This window comes from Capricornis sumatraensis, chromosome 2, assembly GCF_032405125.1.
Source record: "Capricornis sumatraensis isolate serow.1 chromosome 2, serow.2, whole genome shotgun sequence".
Lineage (NCBI taxonomy): Eukaryota > Metazoa > Chordata > Mammalia > Artiodactyla > Bovidae > Capricornis > Capricornis sumatraensis.
The window spans coordinates 48,044,653-48,072,126 of NC_091070.1; the positions used below are offsets into that span (position 1 = coordinate 48,044,653).

At 36.8% G+C, this 27,474-nt stretch overlaps 1 protein-coding gene across 1 annotated transcript in view; it reads right to left on the reverse strand.

Moving 5' to 3' along the window:
- The window catches only part of PRTG (protogenin), a 172,291-nt gene that overhangs the window by 57,169 nt on the left and 87,648 nt on the right, over nucleotides 1-27,474 (reverse strand). Inside the window, exon 11 of the mRNA XM_068992532.1 lies at nucleotides 26,534-26,722. Coding sequence (XP_068848633.1) covers nucleotides 26,534-26,722 — 189 coding nt within the window. The remainder of the gene's footprint in view (nucleotides 1-26,533; nucleotides 26,723-27,474) is intronic.

Genomic DNA, 27,474 nt, shown 5'->3' on the forward strand with positions numbered 1-27,474 from the left:
AAAGACAGATGGTAAAACTAATGGACACCATTTATGGATTCTTTGTGATGATACTGACATTTCTAGAAGTTTGGCTTCCTGGACAATGCATACCAGAAGACAATTATTTACACAGCATTTAGCTGTGGACAAATGTAAGAGATAACATCAGGGTCATGAAAACCAAACCTCTGTTTCTTCTGGCTGGGGCTTGCTGGTGAGGCTCCAGAAGCCTTGACAAGAGCCAGGCCCACGTGGACAGATCAGAGGTAGATAAAATTAAGAGAAAACCTGAGATCAGGACCATGAGAAAATTCATACTCCACAGCAGTGAGTCCATCTCTGACATTTCTAACATTCAAACTTCATGAAGACAGTGAGTTTTATTACCCATCCTTCAATGGAAACTTCTCAGGTGGTGGGAAAAATAATCCTCCTAGGGCCAGAGGAAGGTAAAGCAATCATGTCTCCTCTGGACAGCACCCTGGCACTTGTTCAAATTACAGACAGCTTAATAAAACGTCTTAAGAGGACAAAAAGCGTTACCTTAAAAACCACTATGTATTACTTTAAAATACTTACTTAAACCGCTGCTAAAGAAAGTTTTGCTTATACTAACAACAGTGTCACAAGAGAACCTCAAAGGATTAAAAACAATCAAATAAATTAGAATATACATGCAAAGGTAATCTGAAAGTAGCAATCTGAAAATCTGCTGCTGGAAGGTCAATATATGAACACCTTATAAGTAGGAAATGCTCAGAATAAGTGAGAAAGGTGACATTTTCAGGGATGAAACTAGCGTCTGGCCAAATGTCCATTTTTAATTTAATCTTTTGTGCTACAAGGTTTTGTGTGAGCCTTTTCAGGCCCATTGTTCCCCTGTGGTTCGACTGGAGAGCTCCTTGGTCTGGATAGCCAGGGTGACTGCACTGCCCCCAAGCCTGTCCTTCTAACACAATACCCCCATATAATTATTCAGAGAAGAGGCCAGCAGTACGGACCACTGTGACACCTGGGTCATGGCCTCTGACACAGAATCTGGGGCCAGACCAAGTCTGGTTCAACAGCAGAGGAGCAGAAAAAATGCTAAGGGGGATGGGTGGGAATGGAAAGCAGAGTGAAATAACTCTAAAATGCCATGTTTAAGCAAAGTAACAAAAACACAAATCACATTTGAATGATGTGATTTGCCTTCAAGTTATCTAAACGGTGAAAGACTAGTGTTTCTCTTCTCTCTAAGCCATGTTGCAAATTAGGAGAGCAAGTCTCTTCTAAGAGGGGTTTCTTTGTCTTGTATCATCAGATTTATGTTAAGCGTGGAAAAAGCTAGTTCACGAAGGCTGAAATAATGCCTTACATAAATGTGCTAAAAAAAAAAAAAAGAAACTAAAAAAAAAAACCTAAAAAAATAAAAACTAAAAAAAAAAAAAACGTGCTAGTGTTCTGATAAAAGCTAAGGATTTTTAGCTAAAACAATGCAAATTTTAAACCTATATTAAAAGTTCATTCTTTTGTTAAATTGAATTTCTGTAAGGGATTGTTAATCACAAATATAATTCACTTCATTTGAATTTCAATTTAAAGAAAGGTGTTTTTTTTTTGGTATGATCACCATGCCAAAAATGTTATAAATCTGTCTGTGATAATACAGAATATTTATTTGAGTGTAAAATGGAATAGAATGGCAGATGGAGTGGGCAATCCCCGACTCTCCCAACTTTCCTTAAGTGTTCTGCAGAATAGCTCTCTACGGAAGCTGATGGTTGAGTATTTGTCTAAACCTGAAATGACTCAGTTCCTTTTGTTCTGTACCTCCCCCCTCCAAGGGCCTGAAGACAAATAACTCCTCTCACTCCCAGTAAAAACATCCCCTCTCCTACTGCGTTTAGGATAATTTGGAAGAAAGTTCTTTGTATGTGACGTGTGAGAATTAGTTTCCTACCAAAGTAAGTATATCCTATTGTTCACCTCTATTTTAAAAACCTTCCCCAAAAGACTGGGATTGTTTGGCAAAATCCAGAAGTAAAAGGCTTTCCAATTATATTGTGATACTGATATTTCTTTCTTAATTATGTGATTTCATTTTTACATATCTATTAGACTTTCAAGACTTAAAAAATCTATTTTTCATTTTTGATAAATGTATTACTTGGGGCTCTCTGGATAAGAAATATCTGGGGTTGAAGATTTCTACTACAATATTGCCATGAATGAATCTGATTTATATTCAAACACTGAGAAAACAAATCTGAAAATGATACTGGAGACTCCATCAAACACACTTTTTGATCTTTTATCTTCTTTTTGTGTGGCATTCCTTTCTCTTTGGGAATTTCTGTGGAAGAAAATCACCCCAACTGTCTAATTTTGACTGCCACTGAACCTCTCTTACCGAACCATCAATTCATGGAATTATGCCCATGGTTGATAATTCCTATAGTCTGGGAGGAGAAAAAGAAAGGCTCCAAAAGAGCAGGGGCTTACCTGCTCTGTCAGTCTCAAAATTGATAACATCCTTATAGGAGGAGTGTTAATAAGGCTGGCCAACATATATGTTCCTGATTAATTTAAAATGAATAAATGAATGAATAAAACAGAGCAATTGCCAATGACAAGAATTTCAAACACCAGAAAAGTGTCAGAATTGGGAGGGGGGCATTTTGAGAGGCTATAAAATTTTCAAAGGAAGTTTACTTAAAGTTGTTACAGAAAATGAAGTAAATTGCTTTATGTTGATATTTCTATCATGAGCAATCCTTACCCTTAAAAACATCCAAAGTACTTGACTTATGCTACTATACTTGGCTTAGCATTTGTTTAAGTAGCTGCTCTGTCTGCCAACACACAGACACTGTCTGTCTGACATACATCATTGCCTTACAAACAATATTTTTATAGACTGACAGAGAGCGCCTATTCATGACAACCACATTTCCCCTGAAGCCATGAAATAAATTTCCTTCCAGGGCTAACATTTCTGCCTTTCACTGTCATGGGCTCACCATGCCATTTTGACCTTTTTGTGAGGCAACGTGAAAATACAATCTATCATCTCCTGAACCACGGTGACTTGGTTGGAGGTGCACAGTTTCATGGCAAAAACATCTGTGGCTTGATAACCATTCCTCCAAATCTCAGCCCTCGGCAGTTAAAAGCATGCTTACAGGATGGGAGAGAAGCAGGTAGACAGCTTGAAACCAGTCTAAAATTTCTTCTCAAGTATGAAATGCAAGCTGGTGAAATAAAAGCTTCATCAGTGATAGTGATAAAACATTATTGTGTTATTTATTTATACCTCCTTTAGAACTCACAAAAAGCACTGTTACAGCAATTTATTTCATCTTTGCTGAATTTATCACTTTGAAATTGATTTTGATGTTAACAGATAAGAGAATTCTGAGAGTTCTTTGATACAAGCAGGTGCAGGTCATTACCATGTTACTTGGCTATAAGTGGTCCACCCAAATTTTATATAATCTTAAGTCTTTCAGGTAGTGAAAGACACTGAAAATGTTTGAGAGTGCTTGGCAGTTATTCAATAAATCTTTAAATAGTTTTGAACACATATGATAGAGAATCAGAAACAATTTGAGCATATGGAATTAAACTAAAAATATTTTCTGGTAAATAAAATATTCAACAGAAGACCTAAGGTTTCTTACATTCAACCTGAACTATATTATTATAGGGAATTCCTTGGCGGTCCAGTGGTAGGACGCAGCGCTTTCACTTCTGTGGCTTGAGTTCAATTCCCAAGCCATGTGGTGGACCCCCCCCCCCCGCCGCAACACACACACACAAGAGATACATTATTATAAATATCATTTTATAAATATTCCATGGATAGAAGAAACATTTAGTTGTTTAAAGAAATAATTTGTTTTTAGTTCCTCAAATAAGCTTTAACTGGAGGGGCTACTCTGCAGGATGAGAAAGAATCTGATTTTCTGAACTTTATTTCTCAGTAGGTAAAATTACATTACAATGTATACCACTTGACATAACTTTTAAATATCCTACATATCACTAGAAAACTTTTATATAATCAGTTATTTCATAAGTGCTTTTGTTTTAACCATGTGTATACTCATTGTATAGCCAGTCTCAAATTTCATAAGTGCTTCTGTTTTAACCATGTGCATACTCATTGTATAGCCACTCTCAATTTGAAGGAACTGATCAACCACACAGCACAGGGCGTTTTTGTAAAGAACCTGCCTGCAATGCAGGAGACACGGGTTCAATCTCTGGGTCGGGAAGAGCCCCGGGAAGAGGGCATGGCAACCTACTCCAGTATTCTTGTTTAGAGAATCCCATGGACAGAGGAGCCTGGAGGGCTGTAGTCCATAGGGTCACAAAGAGCTGGACACAAGTGAAGCAACTGAACACACACAGTGCTTTCTTAACCTTTTAAATTATTTTTTAAAACATTTTGATGTATTCTCCTTATTATTCTCTTATTTATATGTGCTTATACACAAGTATACATATACACACAGTTTTTCTTTTGTAATCAGTATACTTTACACCTAAATACTTGAATGTGATTCCCCTGAGAACAAGGACATCCTCTCCTATATAACCACAATACCATTATTACATCCAGTAGATGTAACAAAAACACGATTTTATATGATATATAGTTTGTTTTTAAATTTCCTACTGATAATACCCTTTACATCCCTCATCCGTAATTCCTAAACCCAACTGAGGATCACTGATTCTTCATCTAGAACTGTTCCCTGTCCTTTTTCTATCTTTCGTGACAATGACATTCTTTGAAGAATCCTGTCCAGATGTTTTACAGACTATCTCACATCTGGATTTATCTATAATAATTGTTTCCTCATTGTCAGATTCAGACTAAACATTTTTGGAAAGACTATTATACAGGTCAGACTATGACTTTAACATAGGGTTTTGGTTTTATTAAGGGAAATACATCTTAAAATCCACATTTTTTGTAACTGCAAGTTTGTTAGATTTCATAGTTTCACACAGGGCTTTCATAGTTGCAAATTTCATAGGGCTTCCCTCGTGGCTCAGCTGGTAAAGAATCTGCCTGCAATGCAGGAGATCTGGGTTCAGTCCCTGGGTTGGGGAAGATACCCTGGAGAAGCGAACAGCTACCCACACCAGTATTCTGGCCTGGAGAATTCCACAGACTGTAGAGTCCATGGGGTCACAAAGAGTAGGACACAACTAAGCGACTTTCACACACTCACATAGTTTCAAAAGCTTTCCTAACTCCAGAACAGTGTAATTTTCTTAGTGGGCAATTTTATCTCTATTATCTATTTATCTACATTTACCCATATGAATGTTGGTACTGAACTCTAGCCTGACAAGACAATGCAAAATACCAATACGGTTTTAGGTTCTTAAAAGATTTTTAGAAATATCTGAGATTCTGTGTATAAGTAATGCAAATACAGATTCTTTCCTTAACTCTCAACGACTCACAATGGAATGCCAATTTGTAATACACAGCTTGAGAACAGGGTAAACTAAGAAATCCCAGCCATAAAGTGTGCAATTTAGTCAACATGGGAAAGAGAATTAATATGATTAAAACAATCACTGTAATTTCTCAGAGTGGATATGTCCATAGAAAAATGGACCTTTTAAAAACAGTGTTCCAAAATAGTTTCTATAGTTTTGTAGGGTCAGAATTAAGGCCCATCTGCCATGATTTTTCTTCTGAGACAAAAGGCCATTTTTATGAAAAGAGTGGGAGCGTATTCAAGAAAGGGAAACCATACTAAAAATCATCAAATTGGTCATCCAGATGAAGTACTGTTTTTTCTCATTATGATAAAACATGTCGATTACAGAAAATTTATATAACTCAGACAAGCCAAAAGAAGAAATAAAAATAAAATATTCTTAAAACTAGCGCCTAGAGGTAAGCACTGTGAACACAGTGTGTCATGTTTTTCCTTCCGTCTCCTATCCATATGCACCCATATTCAGCATATTTTGTACTTTATAATCTTTTTCAGTTAATATACTATGGATAACTATTCATATTATTAAACATTATCCTAAAACATTCTTTCTAGTGTCTACATTTATTCAAACTGTATGGATGTACCATAGCTTGTTTTATTAAACCTCTATAGTGCTTCCCAGGTGGCTCAGCGGTATAGAATCTGCCTGCCAAGCAGGAGACACCGATTCGGTCCCTGAATTGGGAAGATTCCCTGAAGGAGGAAATGGCAACCTACTCCAGATTCTTGCCAGGGAAATTCCAGGGACAGAGGAGCCAGGAGGGTTACAGTCTATGGGATCGCAAAGAGTCACAACTTAGCAACTAAACAACAACAAAAAACTGGCTATTTTAGTTTTCTCTAGATTTTCACAGTTATAAATGACCCCCATATACTACAGTGAGCATATCTGTGGTTAAATGTTTGTGCATGTTTAGAATACCTTTTTATGGCAGGTTCTGTTAATGGAGTTGTTGGGTAAAAGAGTGTGCATATATTATTCTACCCACATTTGGAGTTGCCTAATTATCCCTAGAAAAGCTGTGTATCAATTTATACTCCCACTATTAAAGTGGTTCTTTAATCCCAAACCCTCACTACCTCTGGCCTTACATCACCTATTTCTTTTTAATTTTGTTGAATTTTGTGTTTCTATATTGAGTTACTTCAAATCTTCCTTGGAAATTAGGAGGTACATAAATTTTCAATAATGTCAAGCTAGATATAGTTACATATTCTACCAGGAAAGATGTATCAACTGTGATAAACAGGCAAAATGTGATGCCTACTGTCTGCACAGATTTCCTAAGTTATTGTTAACATCTGGCATGCTGAGAAAGCTAAGATGCCATTTTCACCTTCAGCTGAAGCATTCACTCTAGTTTCTGTAATAAGGTAAGTGTCAATAGAGTTATGCTATCTTGGCCAACTTAAGAAGCCTCTGCTTATACAGGGCAGCCTACATTCTGAGATGTTGTGCAAAATCTTTCAAGAGTTCAAACACCTCAAAATAGAAAAGTACAGTATCAATAAACTCTGTCAGGATTATGATATCACAGCAGCTTATCCAAATCAAATGATAAAATCAAGTTGTTTAAATAGGAAAATATACCAGTATTTAGCCTGTTTTGATTCTTAGTCTATGACTATGGTTTATGCCATGCCTCCTTTAAATCTTTCATTATCCCATCAGGGTCTTTCACCTAGTTAACTTCTGTTATCCTTCAGATCTTAATTCATTATCAATTTATCAGGGAAACTTAACCAGATCCTTACTAGCAAACTATACAGTGTTTCCTATAACTTACAACTCTGTATACTTTTCTACCACAGCACCTACAAAAGCTTACCATTATTAATATAATTTATATGGTGATTTGATTATAATGTCTATTTCCTCTTTTCGCTGTAAAGCTTCATAATTTGGGTAGTTACTTAGAAATAACCAATTCTCTATTTTAGAATAGTGGTCTCCACATTTTTTTCATTTTACCCATTAATAATTTTTTCTAGCAAGCATACTCATAACATATACACTCTTTATAATATATACATATGCAACTGTCCTATTATGTACATTATGAAACACAAAAATACTTTTAAAGCATTAAGATATAAAAATATTTTCCTACAGCAATGCCTGTCTTATAGCTCCCCTCTACCTCACGGTGTGTGTAATTGGTACAAAGCTTAACATTTCATTTGCACTAAGTTTTTTTAAGAACAAGCTTAAAACAAAAACAAAACAAAACCCTCAAGTATAATTACTGCTATGCAGCAAATGTTTTTTTCTATCCACTCTGAAGTTTCTTTCATGTGCTAATGTGGTATTTTAAAAACCTTCTCTCCTTTAACTTACTTAGATTTTTAAAGACCTCACACATCTAAAGACTCTTTACATTGACCAGAAACTTCCAGAGTGGTTTGAAGGTTGACAATTAATGGATAGCACTGATTTAATTTCCTACAAGAGTTTTCCCTTCTGTAAGGAAAACTGTTTGCAATTCACATACAGCATTTTACCATGCTTTACAGATTTTTAAAAATAAGAAGGAAAGGCTTACTGAAGTTTTTCCTTCATTCATAAAATTACCACTGGGAATGTTCTACACTATAAAACAGTCAAGAGCTGATCAATAACTATGAGTGTCTTCCTAATACCAAGGAAACATGGCTTTCATTTGTTACCATTCTAATGAGGTTTTATTAGCACACGTAGAAAGGAAGTAGAAAAGGTAACAGAAGAGAAATTTAACAACCTTCGAAATATAAATACAAAGGGTTATAGAGATTACTAGAATATTTTAGGAGAGAGATACATAAAGATTCAATGTAAAGGAGTTCGTTAAATAATTATTAAATAGATGTGAACATCATTAGATACTAATAGTTTCTTCAAAGATCTTAATTTGTGTCATTCGGACTGAAGTTAAAAATTCTTTTTCTGTGGGGAGGGATAGATTGGGAATTTGGGATTAGCAGACACAAACTATTATATACAGGATGGATAAACAACAAGGTCCTAACTGTATAGCACAGGGAACTATATTCAGTACCCTGTGATAAACCATAATGAAAAAGAATATTTTAAAAAAGAATGTGTGTGTGTGTATATACATACACACATATATATAAAACTGAATCACTTAGCCATTCAGCAGAAATTAACACAACACTGTAAATCAACTATACTTGAATAAATTAAAATTTTAAGAATACCTTTTTGGGAGACCAACCATGGAACTAATTTTGTTCTCATACACTTTTCATATTTGATATCTGAAATAAAACTTGACCACTTAACATACAGAGAAGGAAACAACTGGCAATTCCCATTCTCATCTGTATTTCAATAGAGCATTTTTTTAAAGCTTTCTGTTGTTTTGCTTTCCCTAAAGAACAGATATTGCCCTAAAGAAATTTCAGGTGAAAATTTACTTTGAGGAAGGCAGCAGGAAGGGATATCTGCTGAGAATGAAGGAAACAGAGAAGGACATTTTGCTTCCTGCATCCCCAACTCTTTAACTACTGTAACATCAGACCTCATACTTAAGTGACATAAGACTCAAACTGGAAACACATCACAATTGGTATTTCACTTCATAAACTGGTTAAAAAAAAAAAAAACAGAGCTACTTGAAATAATGGAACTTCCTTACCCTGCTTATTTTCTCCATCTCCACAGGGGCCTTACTTTATTTAGGATTCTTTTCAGTCAGGCATGAGAAGTGAGGCTCCACAAGTACTGTAAATCTTTACCCAGTGCCAAAGGTCAAAGGGTTATCTGTGCTATGCAGTTTTAGGGTAGATGATTTTCTTTATTCTTTTCTTTCTCTCCCCATTTTTTTAAAGAAAACAAAACATAGGCATATGAAACACAGCAAGCTAATTTAGGTACTAAAAAAGTTCTTCTACTGATGAACCTCTTTCTCAAGTAAACTACTAAATATCAACTTTTCAGGCATTTTACAAAGAGAAACCAGATGCAACTGAGTCCCCCCTTCCCACCACTATTGTCTGCTAGAAAACTTACCACACAGCTGCTAAAGCAGTAAAACAACTTCAAACCTACAAAAGTGATGACTATTTAGGCAAATGCACCATTTTTGTTCTTGGGGAAAAAACAACTTTGCTTTATCTTTGAAAAAAAAAAGGAGTAAGGTTTTTGTTCACAAATTACACCTCATTTAATAACAAGACAGATGTTTTTCACAGAGCTTTTCATGTTTTAGAGTATTTCGAAAGGTAATGACTATTCAAGACTTAGCATATAAAAGTCCAGGAAAAACCATCAAAATTCTTTTCCCAATTATTTTTTTTGGTTTTGATATGGAAAGTTGAACCTTAATTTTTAAACAAGGAGAAGAATATTTAAGAAAATATAGGCATTTATTGCTGCCTTCCTTTTCTCTCACCAAAATGATTTTTTCTAAAGTGGGAAATAAAATTGAGTGTAACATCCCATAAGGTGCCACTGATACAATTTTGAGACAACACAATATACAGCACAAGAATAAAAGGCATTTATTCTTTCATGGGGCACTGTGATTTTAACACTCTCTGCAGTCCTCTGAATTTAAGAGGCAGAAATACAAATTATAACAGTATTGCTATTGCATTCAACTGAGTTACCAAAAAAATTACAAAATATGGCTTTCAAACACTGAAGAGTGCAAAATATCCTCTGTGATCTGCTACAATTCAAAATACACTTTGGAATTTGCTAGCTGTATTTCTCCCATAATATAGCAGCAATGATTTGCCTGATCCCTTTTGCTTCCTTCTTAATCAGAATTCCTCTATCTTTTGCAGCAAGTAAAAAACTGATAAATGTTTAGAATTATACCAAATTAAGAATATAAATATGATCTCATCTGAAATTTCAATGAGATTTGTTGAATGTGCCCCACTTTCCAGAAAATGACCTTTCGGGAAAGATATTTCCTGAAAATGTCTTTCATTTTACAATTATGCTGACAAATGGTTTCTTCTGCTCAAATCTTTGTAGCTCAGACAAAAAGATGTTGGGTCCCTTGGAGCAGGACAGCATCAGTGTGCAGGCTTAACTCCAAAATGTACAGCAGTGATTCACTATCTCAGATCTTCTGAAATCAAAACCATATATATTGAGCTCCTAGAGACATCTCCACCAGAATACCAAACTTTCCAACCCAATACAATCAAAATTGAACTAAATAATCTCCCACTTTTCCAAACCTGGTCTTACTCCTGAAGCTCTACTCCAGTGAAGTATCATCCATTCAGGACTCTTGAGAATCAGTCCAACTTCCTCTTCACCTAATCAGATTTATAAGCAGCTAACAGCTACTAAGCACTTACTATGTACAAGAGCACTGTGTTGAGGGTTCAGCACATTCCAGCACACTTAATCCTCAATATCCTGGACACTGTGCAAATTGAGGTTTATGGAGGTACAGTAACTTAACCAAGATCACACCAAGTGTGAGGACAGCTAGAATTCAAACCCTGGCCATCTGATCTCAAGACTCTCATTCTTCTATTTTAAATTTGAAAACTGACCTTTTGGTGGTGTATGGTTCTATCCAACACATGCACAGGTTTATGCAACCACCACCACAATCAGAAAACAGAAGAATTTCGTAGTATCAAGAAACGGCCAGTGCTGTCTCTTTGTAGTTAATCCTGCTCCCAACCCCTAATTTATGGCAATCACTGATCTGTTCTCCATCCCTATAGTTTTGACTTCTCAAGAATGTCACATAATTGGAATAATACAGAGTGTATTTTGAGAATGGATTATTTCACTCAGCATGATGCCAGTAATATCCATCAACAAACTATTGCAAGTAGCCATATAGTTCATTGCTTTCCACTGCTGAGGAGTAACTCAATTATATGGCTATATCACAGTTTATTTACTCACCCAGTGAAGGACAACTGCTGTTTCCAGTTTGTAGAAACAGTAAATTGAACTATACATTTTGTGTATAGGTTCTTGTGTGAACATCCATTTTCATTTTTCCAAGGTAAACATGTAGGATGGAACTGCTGAGTCACATGGCACAGGCACATTTAACTTCATAAGACAGCACTGAACTGTTTTCCAGAGTGGCTGTACTAGTTTACATTCCTGCAATAATGCCTAAGAGTTCCAGGTGTTCTGTATTCATGTCAGCATTTGTTATTGGCAGTTTTGACATTTACAAATTTTTTAGTCATTCTAATATGTATGCAGTGGTATCCTACTGCAGTTAAAAGTTTTTTACTTTGCATTTCTGTAATGGCTAATGATGTTGCACGTCTTTTCATAGACCCTTTAGACATAATAGCTATACGTGAAGGTCTCCCATCAGGCCCACATGTAATGAGTCAAGTTCTAAGCCCCCAAAATTTCACACCTGCCTTCTCTCCAATGAACTGTTTTAGTTTATCTTATTATTTTAGATTATTTCAACAACCATTTCATTGATTTCCTGTCTTTGGTAGCCCTCTCCTGGGCCCATGCTCACTGATTCTCTAAATCTATCCTTTACAGTATCATTACCAGTTATCTGTCTAAACAAGGCATGTCATTTTCTCACTTCAAAATTTGATGGCTCTTCATTATTTACTATACAATACTCTTTACTATACAATATAAGATAAAGACTAAATAACTTTTTATGGTATGCAGGGTCCTTAAAACACCAGCCCTAGTTAATTCTATGGTTTTAGTCTAGTCTCCACAGCTCCCACCCATGCAACCCATGATTTAGCCGTAACAAACCAATGAAGCTACCTCTTTTAATCTTTTTGTACACTTTGAGCTCCTATGATTGGAATGATTTTCCTCCATTTTTCAACTGGGCAAGTTTTCGTCATATAGTAAAATTAGTCATTTATCCTTCATGCTTACAGAATACTCTGATCACATCTCAACTTTATCAGCACATTTTCCTATGAATGCTGATAGGGCCTCCAAGCTGAAGTTAAACACTTTGGAGGCAGACATGCCATCTTACACTCAGGTTCCTTATGTCCAATCCAGGGCCTGGTGAGTATGTGCATTAGATTAATATATCCTAATTTTTTAATTTTAAAAGTAATGGGGAATAACAGAGAGCACACACAGAAACTTCTGAGAAAAATGTGTATTGTGTTAACCTTAACATCAGAAATTTTGCATTTCTAACTGGCACTATCTTCCAGGCAATGTCTTCATGAAGAGTTATAAGAACTCACACAAGTCAAAACTGAATGTTGTGGGGATGGTTTCAATTTTGCAACTGATTTGCTGGTAATTAATTTACACTAATTTAATGGTAACTGCAGCTCATTATCAGTAATTTCTAAATGGAGTTCAACTGATTTGCAAAGAGCTTCTGTGTTATAAGCCTCCTAGTAGGGCCCAACAGACCAGCCCCAAGAAAGCATAGGAGCCTCTTTATCTGAGACCTATTAAGTTCCATAAAACACTGTACTCACTGTACTCACACAGTGCTAAAATGAATGCTTTACATACAGTATTGCAACTCTCAGGGTCCATAATACAGCTCAATAATAGCAGCTGAGTGAGTTAAAAAATATTCTCCATTTGAGTGACTACTAAATGCTCCTGGCTTCATGCTGTGGATTCAAAGAACAGTTTGTGTTATGGGTTTATGGAATCCATGGTTGCATGTCCTTTATTTCTCTGATCATTTAAAAACACAAAATTTAATTAACTTGGCACTGTAACAGTTACTGACCAAATCAAGACTAACTAGGCTTTCTCAGGGGACAGAATATGTCATTAGATTTATGACAAGATGCCTCCTGAGAGTTTCCTCAATCAAAACGAAGGATAAATTAGAATACTTTAACACAGTTATAGAACTGACTTAAAGACAGGCATGAGCCAAAGGTTCAAATACCTTACCCCTTATATGTTAAAATAGTTTTTCAGATATGGGATCAATATTACCTAATATTTTGTAAATGATTTTTGAAGAGGGTCTGCACAGTAAAAATTTCCAAATTTGCTGATCTGGTGAATATTAGATTTTTACAATTGTTGCTTCTTCTTGTTACAGTTGTTGCTTGTTGTTTAGTCACTAAGTAGTGTCTGACTCTTTTATTATCCCATGGACTATAGCTCTCCAGGCTCCTCTGTTCATGGGATTTCCCAGCCAAGAATATTGGAGTGGGTTGTCATTTCTTTCTCCAGGGGATCTTCCTGACCCAGAGATCAAACCCGAGTCTCCTGCATTAGCAGGCGGATTCCTTACCACTGAACCTTGTGTTAAGTGATTTAAAGCAACAGAATAAGCTGTTTTCTAAAGGAATTTTAATTTACTGTTTGTGTACATGAAAATTGCCATGTATAGTAGGGTCTAGAGCAAACTTGGGAGTACAGACGTTTATAACATTTCTGAACCAGAAAGTGAAAAGAAAGTTCACAAAATTTCCTCTTTAAGGGAAGAAGTAAGTTCTGGGCTGATTTGTGTCTCATTTCTCTATGTTATATTCTACACACTGCAACAGAAAGCTATTTCTAAACATGCATCTAATCAGGCCACTTGCTTACCTGAAATCGTTTCATGGCTTCACATTGCCCTGAGGATAAAGCCAGAATCCCCTCCCATGGCTCACCAGACGCTCTCCTCTCCCATTTCACTCTGGTCATAGTAACACTTTAGTTCCTCCAGGATACAGTCTCCCTCACCTCCTGGCCATCCCACAGAAACTCCAGCATTCCTGAGTACTTCCTGGGTTCTGCTATCCCCTCTTTGCAGAGGTAACTTTACCCAGAAGCTATGAAGCTGGAGTTTCAGAACCCTTTGTTTGCATGGGACTTCCTTGGTGGCTCAGATGGTAAAGCGTCTATCTACAACGTGGGAGATCTGGGTTTGATCCCTGGGTCAGGAAGATTCCCTGGAGAAGGAAATGGCAACCCACTCCAGCACTCTTGCCTAGAAAATCCCATGGATGGAGGAGCCTGGTGTCCATGGGGTTGCAAGAGGTCTATTAAAGACCCTGTATCTATAGAATATTTTTATATTGCTTTACCCTATTTTATGTTATTTTATCAGACCCCCACAACCTGTATCTGCCCCAGCACCTTTGCCTGGCTGAGATCTTCCTTTAGATCTCAACACAAATGTTCTCTTATTGAAAGCCATCCCCATTTTAGCCCTCAGGTAGGTCAGAGGTTCCTGCCAAATGCCATAGCAGCAATCTGACCTCCACTATCAAGGAGTTCATCACACCTTATTTTAATTGCTTATGTAATTATTATTCTTCCTCCTAAGTTCCCCAAATACATGATCTGTCTACACTAAATATGGTTGTGTTCTAATGTAGGGACCACCACATGGTGAACTTGGTAAATATTTGAGAATCAGAAAATGAATCTGTGAAGGAGTACTCAGTGGCAAACAAACTATAGGAATATAGGGCTCAAACTACAAGATTATACCTGAGAGCCTGTGACTCTTCTACTCCTTGGATGTTTGGGAAGAAATGTACTGACTGAATGATGATAACCATGAAGGTCACATTTTCCTTATTATATAAAGGAAATCAACCCTGAATATTCATTGGGAGGACTGATGCTGAAGCTGAAGCTCCAATACTTTGGCCACTTGATGCAAAGAGCTGACTCACTGGAAAAGACCCTGATGCTGGGAAAAACCGAGGGAAGGAGAAGAAGGGGCAACAGCAGATGACATGGTTAGATGACATTATTGACTCAATGGACATGAGTTTGAGCGAACTCCAGGAGATAGTGAAGGACAGGGAAGCCTGGAGAGCTGCAGTTCATGAGTTGCAGCTGGAGAGCTACTGTTGCGACCCGCAAACAGTCAGACATAACTCAGCAACTGAACAACATCAACAAGCTGAGAAGTATGGGGAAATGTGACTGGAAACAAGATAAACAATAAAAAGCACAATAAACATGGACTAAACAGAGGTTTCAGCAGTAACAAAAACTATCATTGGCCTGACAATTATAGGCATCTAGAAGGCACAAAAATAAATTTATGAAAGATTTCCAACAAGAATAACAAACTAGAACTAAGTGTTATTAAGTTATAAAAAATTAACATGGCTATTTAGGAAAAATCCTACTGTACTAGGTCATCTAGACCAGTGTTTCCACTTTCATGTACATACTAGTCACCTAGTAATTGTGTTAAAATGGAGACTCTGATTCAGTAGATCTGGGGAAGGGATGGGGGAACTTGAAATTCAACATTTAAATAAAATTTCAGATTATGCTGCTGATCCTGGGACCACATTTTGAAGAGCAAGGACTATCAAGTCTACACCTGGAATTGCCAAACCATAGCAATATGGCCTACTGCCTCTGGGTAACCTGCCAGCTAAAAAATGGTTTTCACATTTTTGAGTGGTCAGAAAAAAATTTTAAACAATATTTTATGATACATCAAAAATTACATGAAACTCAAATTTCAGTCTCCAGGGACTTCCTTGGTGGTCCAGTGGCTAAGATGCCATGCTCCCAATGCAGGGGGCCTGGGTTTGATCCTTAGTTGGGGAATTAGATTCCACGTATCCCAACTAAGAGTTCGCATGCCACAACTAAGAGTTCAAATCCAGCAACTAGAAAGTCTGTATGCTGCAATGAAGACCAAAGATCCCAGGTGCCACAGCTAAGACCCACTACAGCCAAATAAATATTTTTTTAAATTTCAGTTTCCATAAATAAACCTTTATTGGACCATAACCAACACCCATACATTTATGAATTTTATATGCTGCTTTGTGCTGTAGTGCCAGAGTCAGGCATTTGCGGACGAGACCATATGGCCCACTGTATTCATCGGCATAGGCCGCCATGACAAAATGCCATGGACTGGATAACGACAGAAATTACATTCTCAAGGTTCTGGAGACTGGGAAGTCCAAGATCAAGGTGTGCCAGGAGTCTATTTCTGATAAGAACTCTCTTCCTGGCTTGTAGACTGCTACTTTCTCACTGTCTCATGGTGGAGTGATTGCTCTGGTATTTCTTCCTCTTCTTGTAAGGGCACCAGCCCTATTAGATTAGGGCCCCACACCATATGAATTTGGGGGAACATAAAATACCCACAAAGCCTAAAATACTTACTATCTGTCTTATTACAGAGAAAATCTGCCTAGTCCTGGTCTAGACCTTTGCTTCTCAAAATGGGCAGAAATACAAAAATTTCAGGCTTCACCCAGACATAGTAAATTTTAACAAGGCTCTGGGTAAATTCATACACATATTAAAGCTCAAGAAGTAGTGGTTTCCATATCTAATGATCATGGAAAGTAACATGGGAAAAAAATTTTTTTAATCCAGATTTTCAGACTCCATCCTGGGAGAAGAACCTTTTTTTTTTTTTTTTAATTTATTATTTTTTTTAATTTATTTAATTGGAGGCTAATTACTTTACAATATTGTATTGGTTTTGCCATACATCAACATGAATCCTCCATGGGTATACACGTGTTCCCCATCCTGAACCCCCCTCCCACCTCCCTCCCCATACCATCCCTCTGGGTCATCCCAGTGCACCAGCCCCAAGCATCCTGTATCCTGCATCAAACCTAGACTGGAGATTCGTTTCTTATATGATATTACACGTTTCAATGCCATTCTCCCAAATCATCCCACCCTCTCCATCTTCCACAGAGCCTAAAAGACTGTTCTATACATCTGTGTCTCTTTCACTGTTCTGCATACAGGATTATCATTACTGTCTTTCTAAATTCCATATATATGTGTTAGTATACTGTATTGGTGTTTTTCTTTCTGGCTTACTTCACTCTGTATAATAGGCTCCAGTTTCATCCACCTCATTAGAACTGATTCAATTGTATTCTTTTTAATGGTTGAGTAGTACTCCATTGTGTATATGTACCACAGCTTTCTCATCCATTCATCTGCTGATGGACATCTAGGTTGTTTCCATGTCCTGGCTATTATAAACAGTGCTGTGATGAACATTGGAGTACACGTGTCTCTTTCAATTCTGGTTTCCTCAGTGTATATGCCCAGCAGTGGGATTGCTGGGTCATAAGGTAGTTCTATTTGCAATTTTTTAAGGAATCTCCACACTGTTCTCCATAGTGGCTGTACTAGTTTGCATTTCCACCAACACTGTAAGAGGGTTCCCTTTTCTCTACACCCTCTCCAGCATTTATTGCTTGCAGACTTTTGGATCACAGCCATTCGGACTGGCATAAAATGGTACCTCATTGTGGTTTTGATTTGCATTTCTCTGATGATGAGTGATGTTGAGCATCTTTTCATGTGTTTGTTAGCCATCTGTATGTCTTCTTTGGAGAAATATAGGTCAATGGAACAAAATAGAAAGCCCAGAGATAAACCCACGCAACTATGGACACCTTATCTTTGACAAAGGAGGCAAGAATATACAATGGAGAAAAGACAATCTCTTTAACAGTGGTGCTGGAAAAACTGGTCAACCACTTGTAAAAGAATGAAACTGGAACACTTTCTAACACCATACGCAAAAATAAACTCAAAATGGATTAAAGATCTAAATGTAAGACCAGAAACTATAAAACTCTTAGAGGAGAACATAGGCAAACACTCACTGACATAAATCACAGCAGGATCCTCTATGACCCACCTCCCAGAATATTGGAAATAAAAGCAAAAATAAACAAATGGGACCTAATTAAAATTAAAAGCTTCCCAACTGACAAACAACTAATCTCAAAAATATACAAGCAACTTATGCAGCTCAATTCCAGAAAAATAAACGACCCAATCAAAAAATGGGCCAAAGTACTAAATAGACATTTCTCCAAAGAAGACATACGGATGGCTAACAAACACATGAAAAGATGCTCAACATCACTCATTATTAGAGAAATGCAAATCAAAACCACAATGAGGTACCACTTCACACCAGTTAGAATGTCGGCGATCTAAAAATCTGCGAGCAATAAATGCTGGAGAGGGTGTGGAGAAAAGGGAACCCTCTTACACTGTTGGTGGGAATGCAAACTAGTACAGCCACTATGGAGAACAGTGTGGAGATTCCTTAAAAAATTGCAAATAGAACTACCTTATGACCCAGCAATCCCACTGCTGGGCATACACACTGAGGAAACCAGAATAGAAAGAGACACATGTACCCCAATATTCATCGCAGCACTGTTTATAATAGCCAGGACATGGAAACAACCTAGATGTACATCAGCAGATGAATGGATAAGAAAGCTGTGGTACATTTACACAATGCAGTATTACTCAGCGGTTAAAAAGAATACATTTGAATCAGTTCTGATGAGATGGATGAAACTGGAGCCGATTATACAGAGTGAAGTAAGCCAGAAAGAAAAACACCAATACAGTATACTCACATATATATGGAATTTAGAAAGATGGCAATGACGACCCTGTATGCAAGACAGCAAAAAAGACACAGATGTGTATAACAGACTTTTGAACTCAGAGGGAGAGGGAGAGGGTGGGATGATTTGGGAGAATGGCATTCTAACATGTATACTATCATGTAAGAATCGAATCGCCAGTCTATGTCCAAAGCAGGATACAGCATGCTTGGGGCTGGTGCACGGGGATGACCCAGAGAGATGTTATGGGGAGGGAGGTGGGAGGGGGGTTCATGTTTGGGAACACATGTACACCCGTGGTGGATTCATGTCAATGTATGGCAAAACCAATACAGTATTGTAAAGTAAAATAAAGTAACAAAATAAATTAAAAAATAAAAATAAAAATAAAGAGATCCAGTTACAAAAAAAAATAAAATAAAAAATAAAATAAAATAAAATTAAATTAAATTAAAAGCTTCTGCACAACAAAAGAAACTATAAGCAAGGTGAAAAGATAGCCTTCAGAATGGGAGAAAATAACAGCAAATGAAGCAACTGACAAACAACTAATCTCAGAAATATACAAGCAACTCCTGCAGCTCAATTCCAGGAAAAAAATGACCCAATGAAAAAGTGGGCCAAAAACCCAACAGACATTTCTCCAAAGAAGACATACAGAGAAGAACCATTTTAAAAACAGTTACGACAGCTAACAGTTGTTGAGGACTTACAATGCAATTTACAATGCAATGTTAACTCTTATGTCTATTATGTTATTTAATCTTCCTAACATTCTAAAATAACTATTATTATTATCTCTATTGAGGCAAACAACCAGGATTTGTTAATAAACTGTGGAAATTGTAAGTTAAATTGAGGCAGTAGACACGAAAGTTAGTCAGCTGATGCTTTTCCCCTGTCAGTGCCACGTGCTTCTGTAACAGTGTATTGTACATGATGTACTATTGGAAAGCCTGATTCCATTTGGGGTCACAAAAATACTCCCAGAAGAGTTAAGACTTAAAAGCTGGGCAAGATTTTTTCCAAACAGAAAGTATAGGTCTCTAATTTTGTCCAGAGAGTATCAAAAATATTTTAAAATGGAAGATTAAATTTCATCCAAGAAAAAGAATTTAAGAAAAGATAAACAGATGATTAACTGTAACTTTTGTTTAGTTTTTACAGTTTCATTAACCTACAAACATTCTGTCTTTAATTAGAGGTAGTTGCAAATTATCAAACAAAAATCTTTTTAATTGTCTTATTGAAACAGTATTTTTTTAGTAATGGGATGTTTTAGACATGGAAGCTCCATTTCTTTTGAGCAACAGGTTTCTTTTAAGTATTTTTTATTAATTTAAGTATTAAGGTTCTAAAATGTGATCTGAATATCAATCATACGTGGCATTGCTGGACAGTACAGAGAAGGAAATTTTTAAGATTTTCACTCTCAGTAAATTAGGAAAAAATATTTCACTATTCCCTAAAGTCTCTTCTGTCAACATGTTTTGTCTTGATAACAGATTAAACACAAAATTTAAAAATGACAACTTAAGAGATACTTAACAATGAAGGAAGTGAAATGCAATACTTTTTAAATGTTCTCTTTAATTTGTATTCATAATCAATTTTATGGCCTACATAGTAGGTGGTTTCCAAAGATCATTCCTTTAAGAAGTCTACTGACTTCAGTTAAGTGAACTTATTTTGTAATTATTTGAAAAGAAAGAATAAAAGAATGTAACCAGATACTGTTCAGAGCAACTTTTTCTACTAAGAGTGAAAACTATCTGTGGTAAAGCACAGGAAGAACTGAAGAGAGACAAAAAATGTGAGGCTATGTTCTCAAAGATCTTGCCTGTGGTAAATGATAGCAATAATGTTAATGGAATGTTTACACCAACCTTAAAATGGTCTGTTAACAAATAAAAGCAAAATGATCTCATAGAAAAGAGTGCTGCATTACGAAGTCAAAGCTAATCTGGACAGAATAGTTAATGATATTTATGTTGTTGTTGGTACATTACTTCAGCAGTTAAAGACTCCTGACATCAGGAATGGTATTTGGGCTGGTAGTCAGCATCAAAGCACCATGTTATCTGAAATGAATTTATACACTAAAAGTCAGTACAGAATTATACAACTGAAATTATTCACCATTAGGAAGATTTTGTTATACAATGCCATGTCTTTTCTACTCCATCTTAAGTGATGCAGTCAGAAGCAGGCAGACCAACCACATCATACGGATTTTCACCTGCAGTATACTTTCAAAGATTTTCTGAGTGTTATCTAAGCCTTCCTTGGCTGAGAGGGGGTGAGGGAATACAGTCTCTGAAAATACTTAGCCTTGCTTTAAAAATGCGACTTCCATATTTCATGAACTGAATGATTCTAATTCTCCTGAAAACAAAATCTCTGTTATAGTAAGGTTCGCAATGAACTGTCTCTGATCACCATGCCACAAAATCTTGTTCTGCCTTGACGAAAGGAAGATTACAACTTCCTCTGGTTACATCAGTTTGGCTCACTAGCGCTAGTTCTCTGTTTTCTTTCAGGAGATATGTAGCCACACAACCAAACTCAGTTCTATCAATACTATAGGGAAAGATAACACCCAGAAATCTCACTTAATTTTATCATGCTTCTACATAAACTAGCTAATGGACTTTAAAATTACATTTACGTTGCTGTATGGTAGAAACCATCACAACACTATACAGCAAATTTCCTCCAATTAAAAAAGTTACATCATTAACCAAGGACTGTTTCTTCAGACGCCTACTCCTAGAGTTGGGAGTTCTAACTTTCAGTTCAGTTCAGTTGCCCAGTTGTGTCCGACTCTTTGTGACCCCATGAATTGCAGCACGCCAAGCCTCCCTGTGCATCACCAACTCCTGGAGTTCACTCGAACTCATGTCCATCAAGTTGGTGATGCCATCCAGCCATCTCATCCTCGGTCGGCCCCTTCTCCTCCTCCCCCCAATTCCTCCCACCATCAGAGTCTTTTCCAATGAGTCAACTCTTCGCATGAAGTGGCCAAAGTATTGGGAGTTTTAGCTTTAGCATCAGTCCTTCCAAAGAACACCCAGGACCAATTTCCTTTAGAATGGACTGGTTGGATCTCCTTGCAGTCCAAGGGACTCTCAAGAGTCTTCTCCAACACCACAGTTCAAAAGCATCAATTCTTCGGCGCTCAGCTTTCTTCACAGTCCAACTCTCACATCCATACATGACCACTGGAAAAACCATAGCCTTGACTAGACGCACCTTTGTTAGCAAAGTAGCGTCTCTGCTTTTGAATATGCTATCTAGGTTGGTCATAACTTTCCTTCCAGTAAGCATCTTTTAATTTCATGGCTATGATCACCATCTGCAGTGATTTTGGAGCCCCAAAAAATAAAGTCTGGCACTGTTTCCACTGTTTCCCCATCTATTTCCCATGAAGTGATTTCCCATTGAAACATGTATAATATCATATAAGAAACGAATCGCCAGTCTAGGTTCGATGCAGGATACAGGATGCTTGGGGCTGGTGCACTGGGATGACCCAGAGGGATGGTATGGGGAGGGAGGTGGGAGGGGGGTTCAGGATTGGGAACACGTGTACACCCATGGCGGATTCATGTTGATGTATGGCAAAAAAAATTCCAACAGCAAGTAGAAAAAAAAAAAAAGTTCTAACTTTAGATTTCTCAAAAAGAGATCTCTAAGTTTTGAAGGTGTGATTTTAAATATTTTAGATCTTTACAATTGGTGCTAAATAGCCTACTCACTAATCATGCTTGCTGTGAAATATTTAATAGCACAAATTCTTTGACAAAATAGAAGCTAAAGATGATCTAGTGTCAGTGTCCTAAGTGCTAAACTAAAATAGCACTATATAAGTAACCCTCCCCTTTTCACTTTCTTCTACACAGACAAAACAATTAAGAACAGGTTCTGACAATCAGCTTATGAAAACAGTCCTCTTGTGATTAGAAACTCTAACTTCATAATTTGAAGCCGATTTCTGAAATAAACAGACAATAAAAGACAAATTATTCCAATCAGCCTATTATCAGGGAGCACAACTGTGCTATTAACTTTGCTTCAGTTTATTGTATGATGAATGAAACAAACACTTTACAATCCTATTTAAAACTGAACTAAATACTGAAAGTGCCAAGGGGGTAAAAAACCTAAGTGAAAATAATCACTACAAAGATACAATATCTTGAAAAAACCACAAACCACAATTTAGAACAAATCACATAAACCTTAAATCACAAGCCCAGTGCTTTTTATCCAACTCCCACAAAGTAAACCACTTCCAATAAAATCAAACTGTGTATCTTAAAACCATTAAACCAGAACAAACTAGCAACATTAAAATACTTCCACTGCTCTGACAATATTTATATTACACTAACAAATACACAAGAATCTTTTTAGCCACTTTAAAAAACAAAACATTCTACATTTCAGGGAATGGAGCTTTGAGGGTTTAGAGTAAAATGTTCTAAAATAATTTTCAGTATTCAGTACAATTAAATTTAGTTAATCAGATTTGGGAGAAAATCAGACAAGTAAGTCAACTGAATCTTGGTTTAATCCTTGTTGTAAGCAGTGGTCACATTCATTACATTTCTTTAATCTATTGCTATAATGCCTTACATAAAAAAGAATTTTAAATGACTGTTACAGGAACTGAAATACATGAACTCCTTCACCTATTTCTTTTTTTCAGAAACAAAGAACTATACATATTACTAAGGAGAATATGTCCCAGTAACATACTTTTTTAATGAAAACTTAATTATCAGAAATTGAACAAAAAGGGCATCAGAAAGGGGATTAGTATGAAAATGAAATTTTGAGACCTCAGTTTGCTACACAAACTGACATTGAATCAGCAAACAAAAGCATTTAAATTTCATTTCCAAGCCCACTTAGTAAATCTAGTTTCAGTTAGAGTATCTTTAATGTGCCGAAGCTCAGTAAAAGCAAGTATTTGCCATGTAAGACACAGATAGTGTTCCCTTAACCTACTGCCCTTTAGACATATGACTCTCTGTTAAACAGGCAGCTACTGCCAGATGCTCTCGCTAAAAATGATCACAGATGGTCAGCTGTCCAGTTAACAGAAGATACTGCCCACCCCCAACAGCCAAAAGTAAGAAGGAAAGAAGTGAGAGCTGTTAACAGTTGGTTGCTTAGTGGGGTAAACCCAGTCGCTTGCTATAAGCTGGGCTAGGCCCCGCGGTGACTTTTAAGAAAAGGAAAATGGGATCCCAGGACTCTAAAAATTAGAAGGCATCCTAAAGGTGATTTAGTTAACAGCTGTACGATGTGTCAGTCTGCACAACTGCATCCCTGCCAGTCAACCATTCCAGCTCTGTCCCTGAAACTCCAGGGGTATGGAACATGCCTCTAACAAGAAAGCCCTAAAGCCATGACACAGTCCTCCGCCACCCTGCACTGCAATTACTCTAGCCACTCAGTCTAACTCCAGTCGGGAAACATGGGGCTATTTTAATAGATGGGGTATATAGACCATAACAGAATCATTTCCTATTTTTATATACTATAAAATGATTTTAAACTGAGTTACCCCAAATGGCATATTCAAAGGATCATACCATAAAAAAACTCAGGCAGTAAACATATGCAATTTATTTTTAAAACATAGGAAGAAATAAAGGTTTATAGAATGAAAGCTATTATATAGAGATTATAAAAGATTTGAACAAAAATCAATGGATCTTCTATATATATATAAATGTATGCTATCTGCAGAAAAAAATTTAATTTTAAAGAACTGTTTTTAATTGGCAAAGTTTTAATAAAATGTTTCTCTAAACTTTTCACAAGCAGAGCATTACTTTTTTTTCCAATAAATTACTCATCTGTTTAGAATAAGCTACTAATATGTTCAAGAAGATTGCTCTAAGAATCTCCTGTTTTGTATCTTCAGTGTATTTATATTTCTAAACTATCAGTGAAGAAATTGGAGATATTAAGCTTGATGTATGATTTTTCATCAACAATTGTCTCAAAGCCTGTTTCTTACTTGATACTGACTAAAATTTTCCAGATGAAATGCCATGCCTCTGGAAAGGGAAGGCACCCTGAGAAAGCATGGCTAGAGATAAATGCTGCTAAGTGCTTGACAGTAGGTTGGGCTAATGTCATCTGAGCATCAATGGCTTAAGGAAAGTCACCCTGGAACATATGTAACTTCTCATCCTTTATAAAGCTGCATGACGGGGATCAACTGTGAAACTTATTTAACCTAATACAGATTCAATTAAAATCCAAAACAACAAGATTACAAGCAAAATGCCATCTGGAAAACTACTGCCAAGAACTGGAGGGGGGGGTTCTGTGTCCTTGGGTCTGAAAAGAGATTTGCACCACTGCTTCTTACTCACAGGGACTCTGGTCTAATGCTGCGAGGCCAGGGAAATGAAGCCTTCCTGGATGGGACCACTGTGCCTCTTTCCTGCCTGCACACCAAAGGGTGGTCTGTGACGGGGAAAGCCGGAGTGCTTGTAAATGTCTAGTATGTGCAGAAGGGGCTCTAACAATCCAGTAGGAATTCAGCTGATGATCATAAACTTGCTGCTTTGTGCTTAAGGGTAAAAATCTACTCATGAGCAACAAACAGCTAAGTGTGCAGTCTATACCTTGAGTATCTGTTTATACTCATGCATTTATTGTAGTTGTAACTGTCTTTATTACACCTTCTACTGAACATGTTTACATAACAAAACCCTTTCACTGCGCAAAGACAGGATGAATAGCGAATAAAACAGTGTCTTTCAGAACTCTGATGAACCCAAACATAAAATTAAGTGCTTTTTTCTTGAGTGTTTCTGTGTTAGAACTACATACAATAAATATTTACAGTTACATGGTTCATATGTAACAGCGTTATTTTGTACATAATTTACATATTTTTTACACATGCAAAATAATATACCTATACAGAACTCTCAGGCAATTTCTTCTTTTTTTAATTTGGTTATTCATTTGTTAATACAATTTTTAATCTTATAGTCCATTTACAATTATTACAGAATATTGGCTATATTCCCCATGTTGTACCATAATCCTAGAGCCTGTCTTACACCCATTAATTTTTATACCCCTCTCTCCCCCACCCCATAGTGCCTCTCCCCTCCGCACTGGTAACCATTAATTTGCTCTTTATGTCTCTCAGGCAATTTCTAAATTAATCTGATCATCTGGTATAACAATATTGTTATTTTCACATTTCTATTCTACATCTACCATACAGTCACAAGAATAGATCGGTATCTCACTCCGCCAGAAGTGAACTTCAGAAAGAAAGTCAGATGCCCAATGGTGGGGAGAAGATAGAAAGATACATTGGCTCAGATGGTAAAGAATCTGCCTGCAATGCAGAAGACCCAGGTTTGATCCCTGGGTTGAGAGGATCCTCTGGAGGAGGAAACGGCAACCCACTCCAATATTCTTGCCTGGAGAACCCCATGGACAGAGGAGCCTGATGGGCTGCAGTCCATGGGGTTGCAAAAAGTCAGACGTGACTGAGTGACTGTGCACTTGTGACACCGTGCCCAGCCACTCAGTGGCGAGTCTGAATGACTCATGCAGCAGAAGATATGCAGTGAGGTAGTAAAATCACTTCTTTTCCTTTTATCACTAAGGCAGTGATTCTGCCTTATATCCAATAACTTTTTCTTCCAAATGGTCAGAGAGGAAGAGAAAAAGGAAAAGCACTGTACAGATTCACTCACCTAAACCACTGAGAGTGTAGAGAAGGCCACTGGTATCTAAGAAAATGGGTCCGTGCTCTTGCTGCCCCTCCTCTTTGTAGTACAGCTTGTAGCCTTGAATGGTTGCTGTATCCTCAGCATCTTGCTGCCACTTCACAGAAATGGTGGTACAGTTCAGAGGTTCCAAATGTAACTCTGGAGATTTAGGGGCTAGAAAAATTCACCAGATGTGTATGTGTAAGAAAACTCCTAATTCACATGAAAACACAGGAGAGTGGAGAGCTCTCTGTTCTAAATCAACACCTGCATAAAAGTTCAATTCCAATAATTACACTTGCCTTTCATATTAAAAATTATACAATGATATTAAATTTTGAGACAGAATTAAAAGTATAAGAAGAAGTGAAGAGGAAGTGAAGTCGCTCAGTCGTGTCCGACTCTTTGCGACCCCATGGACTGCAGCCTATAAGGCTCCTCCGTCCATGGGATTTTCCAGGCAAGAGTGCTGGAGTGGATTGCCATTTCCTTCTCCAAAAGTATAAGATACTACGAAAAAAAACTAAGGTATTGGGTTGGTCAAAAAGTTTGGGTTTTTCCATAACAGTGTATGAAAACCCAAATGAACTTTTTGGCCAATCCAGTATATAAATAAGAACAAAATTATATTTGTGGATTTTAAGTTTTTTCAAAGAAGCAATATGTATATCGTAATTTTATAAAATTTATTTTTTATTTGAAGGATAATTACTTTACAGAATTTTGTTGTTTTTGCCAAATATCAAAATGAATCAGTCATATGTATTTCCTAATTTTAACCATCTAATTGTGATTAATCAATTAACAAAAAGCCCAGTCACATTACACTCCATTTTAGTAAAAGAGGAGGAGGGTCTGGGACTTCCTAGTATTATGATCTTTCTATTAAATTGATTATTTGTTTAAAAATATATGGTAGTGATACT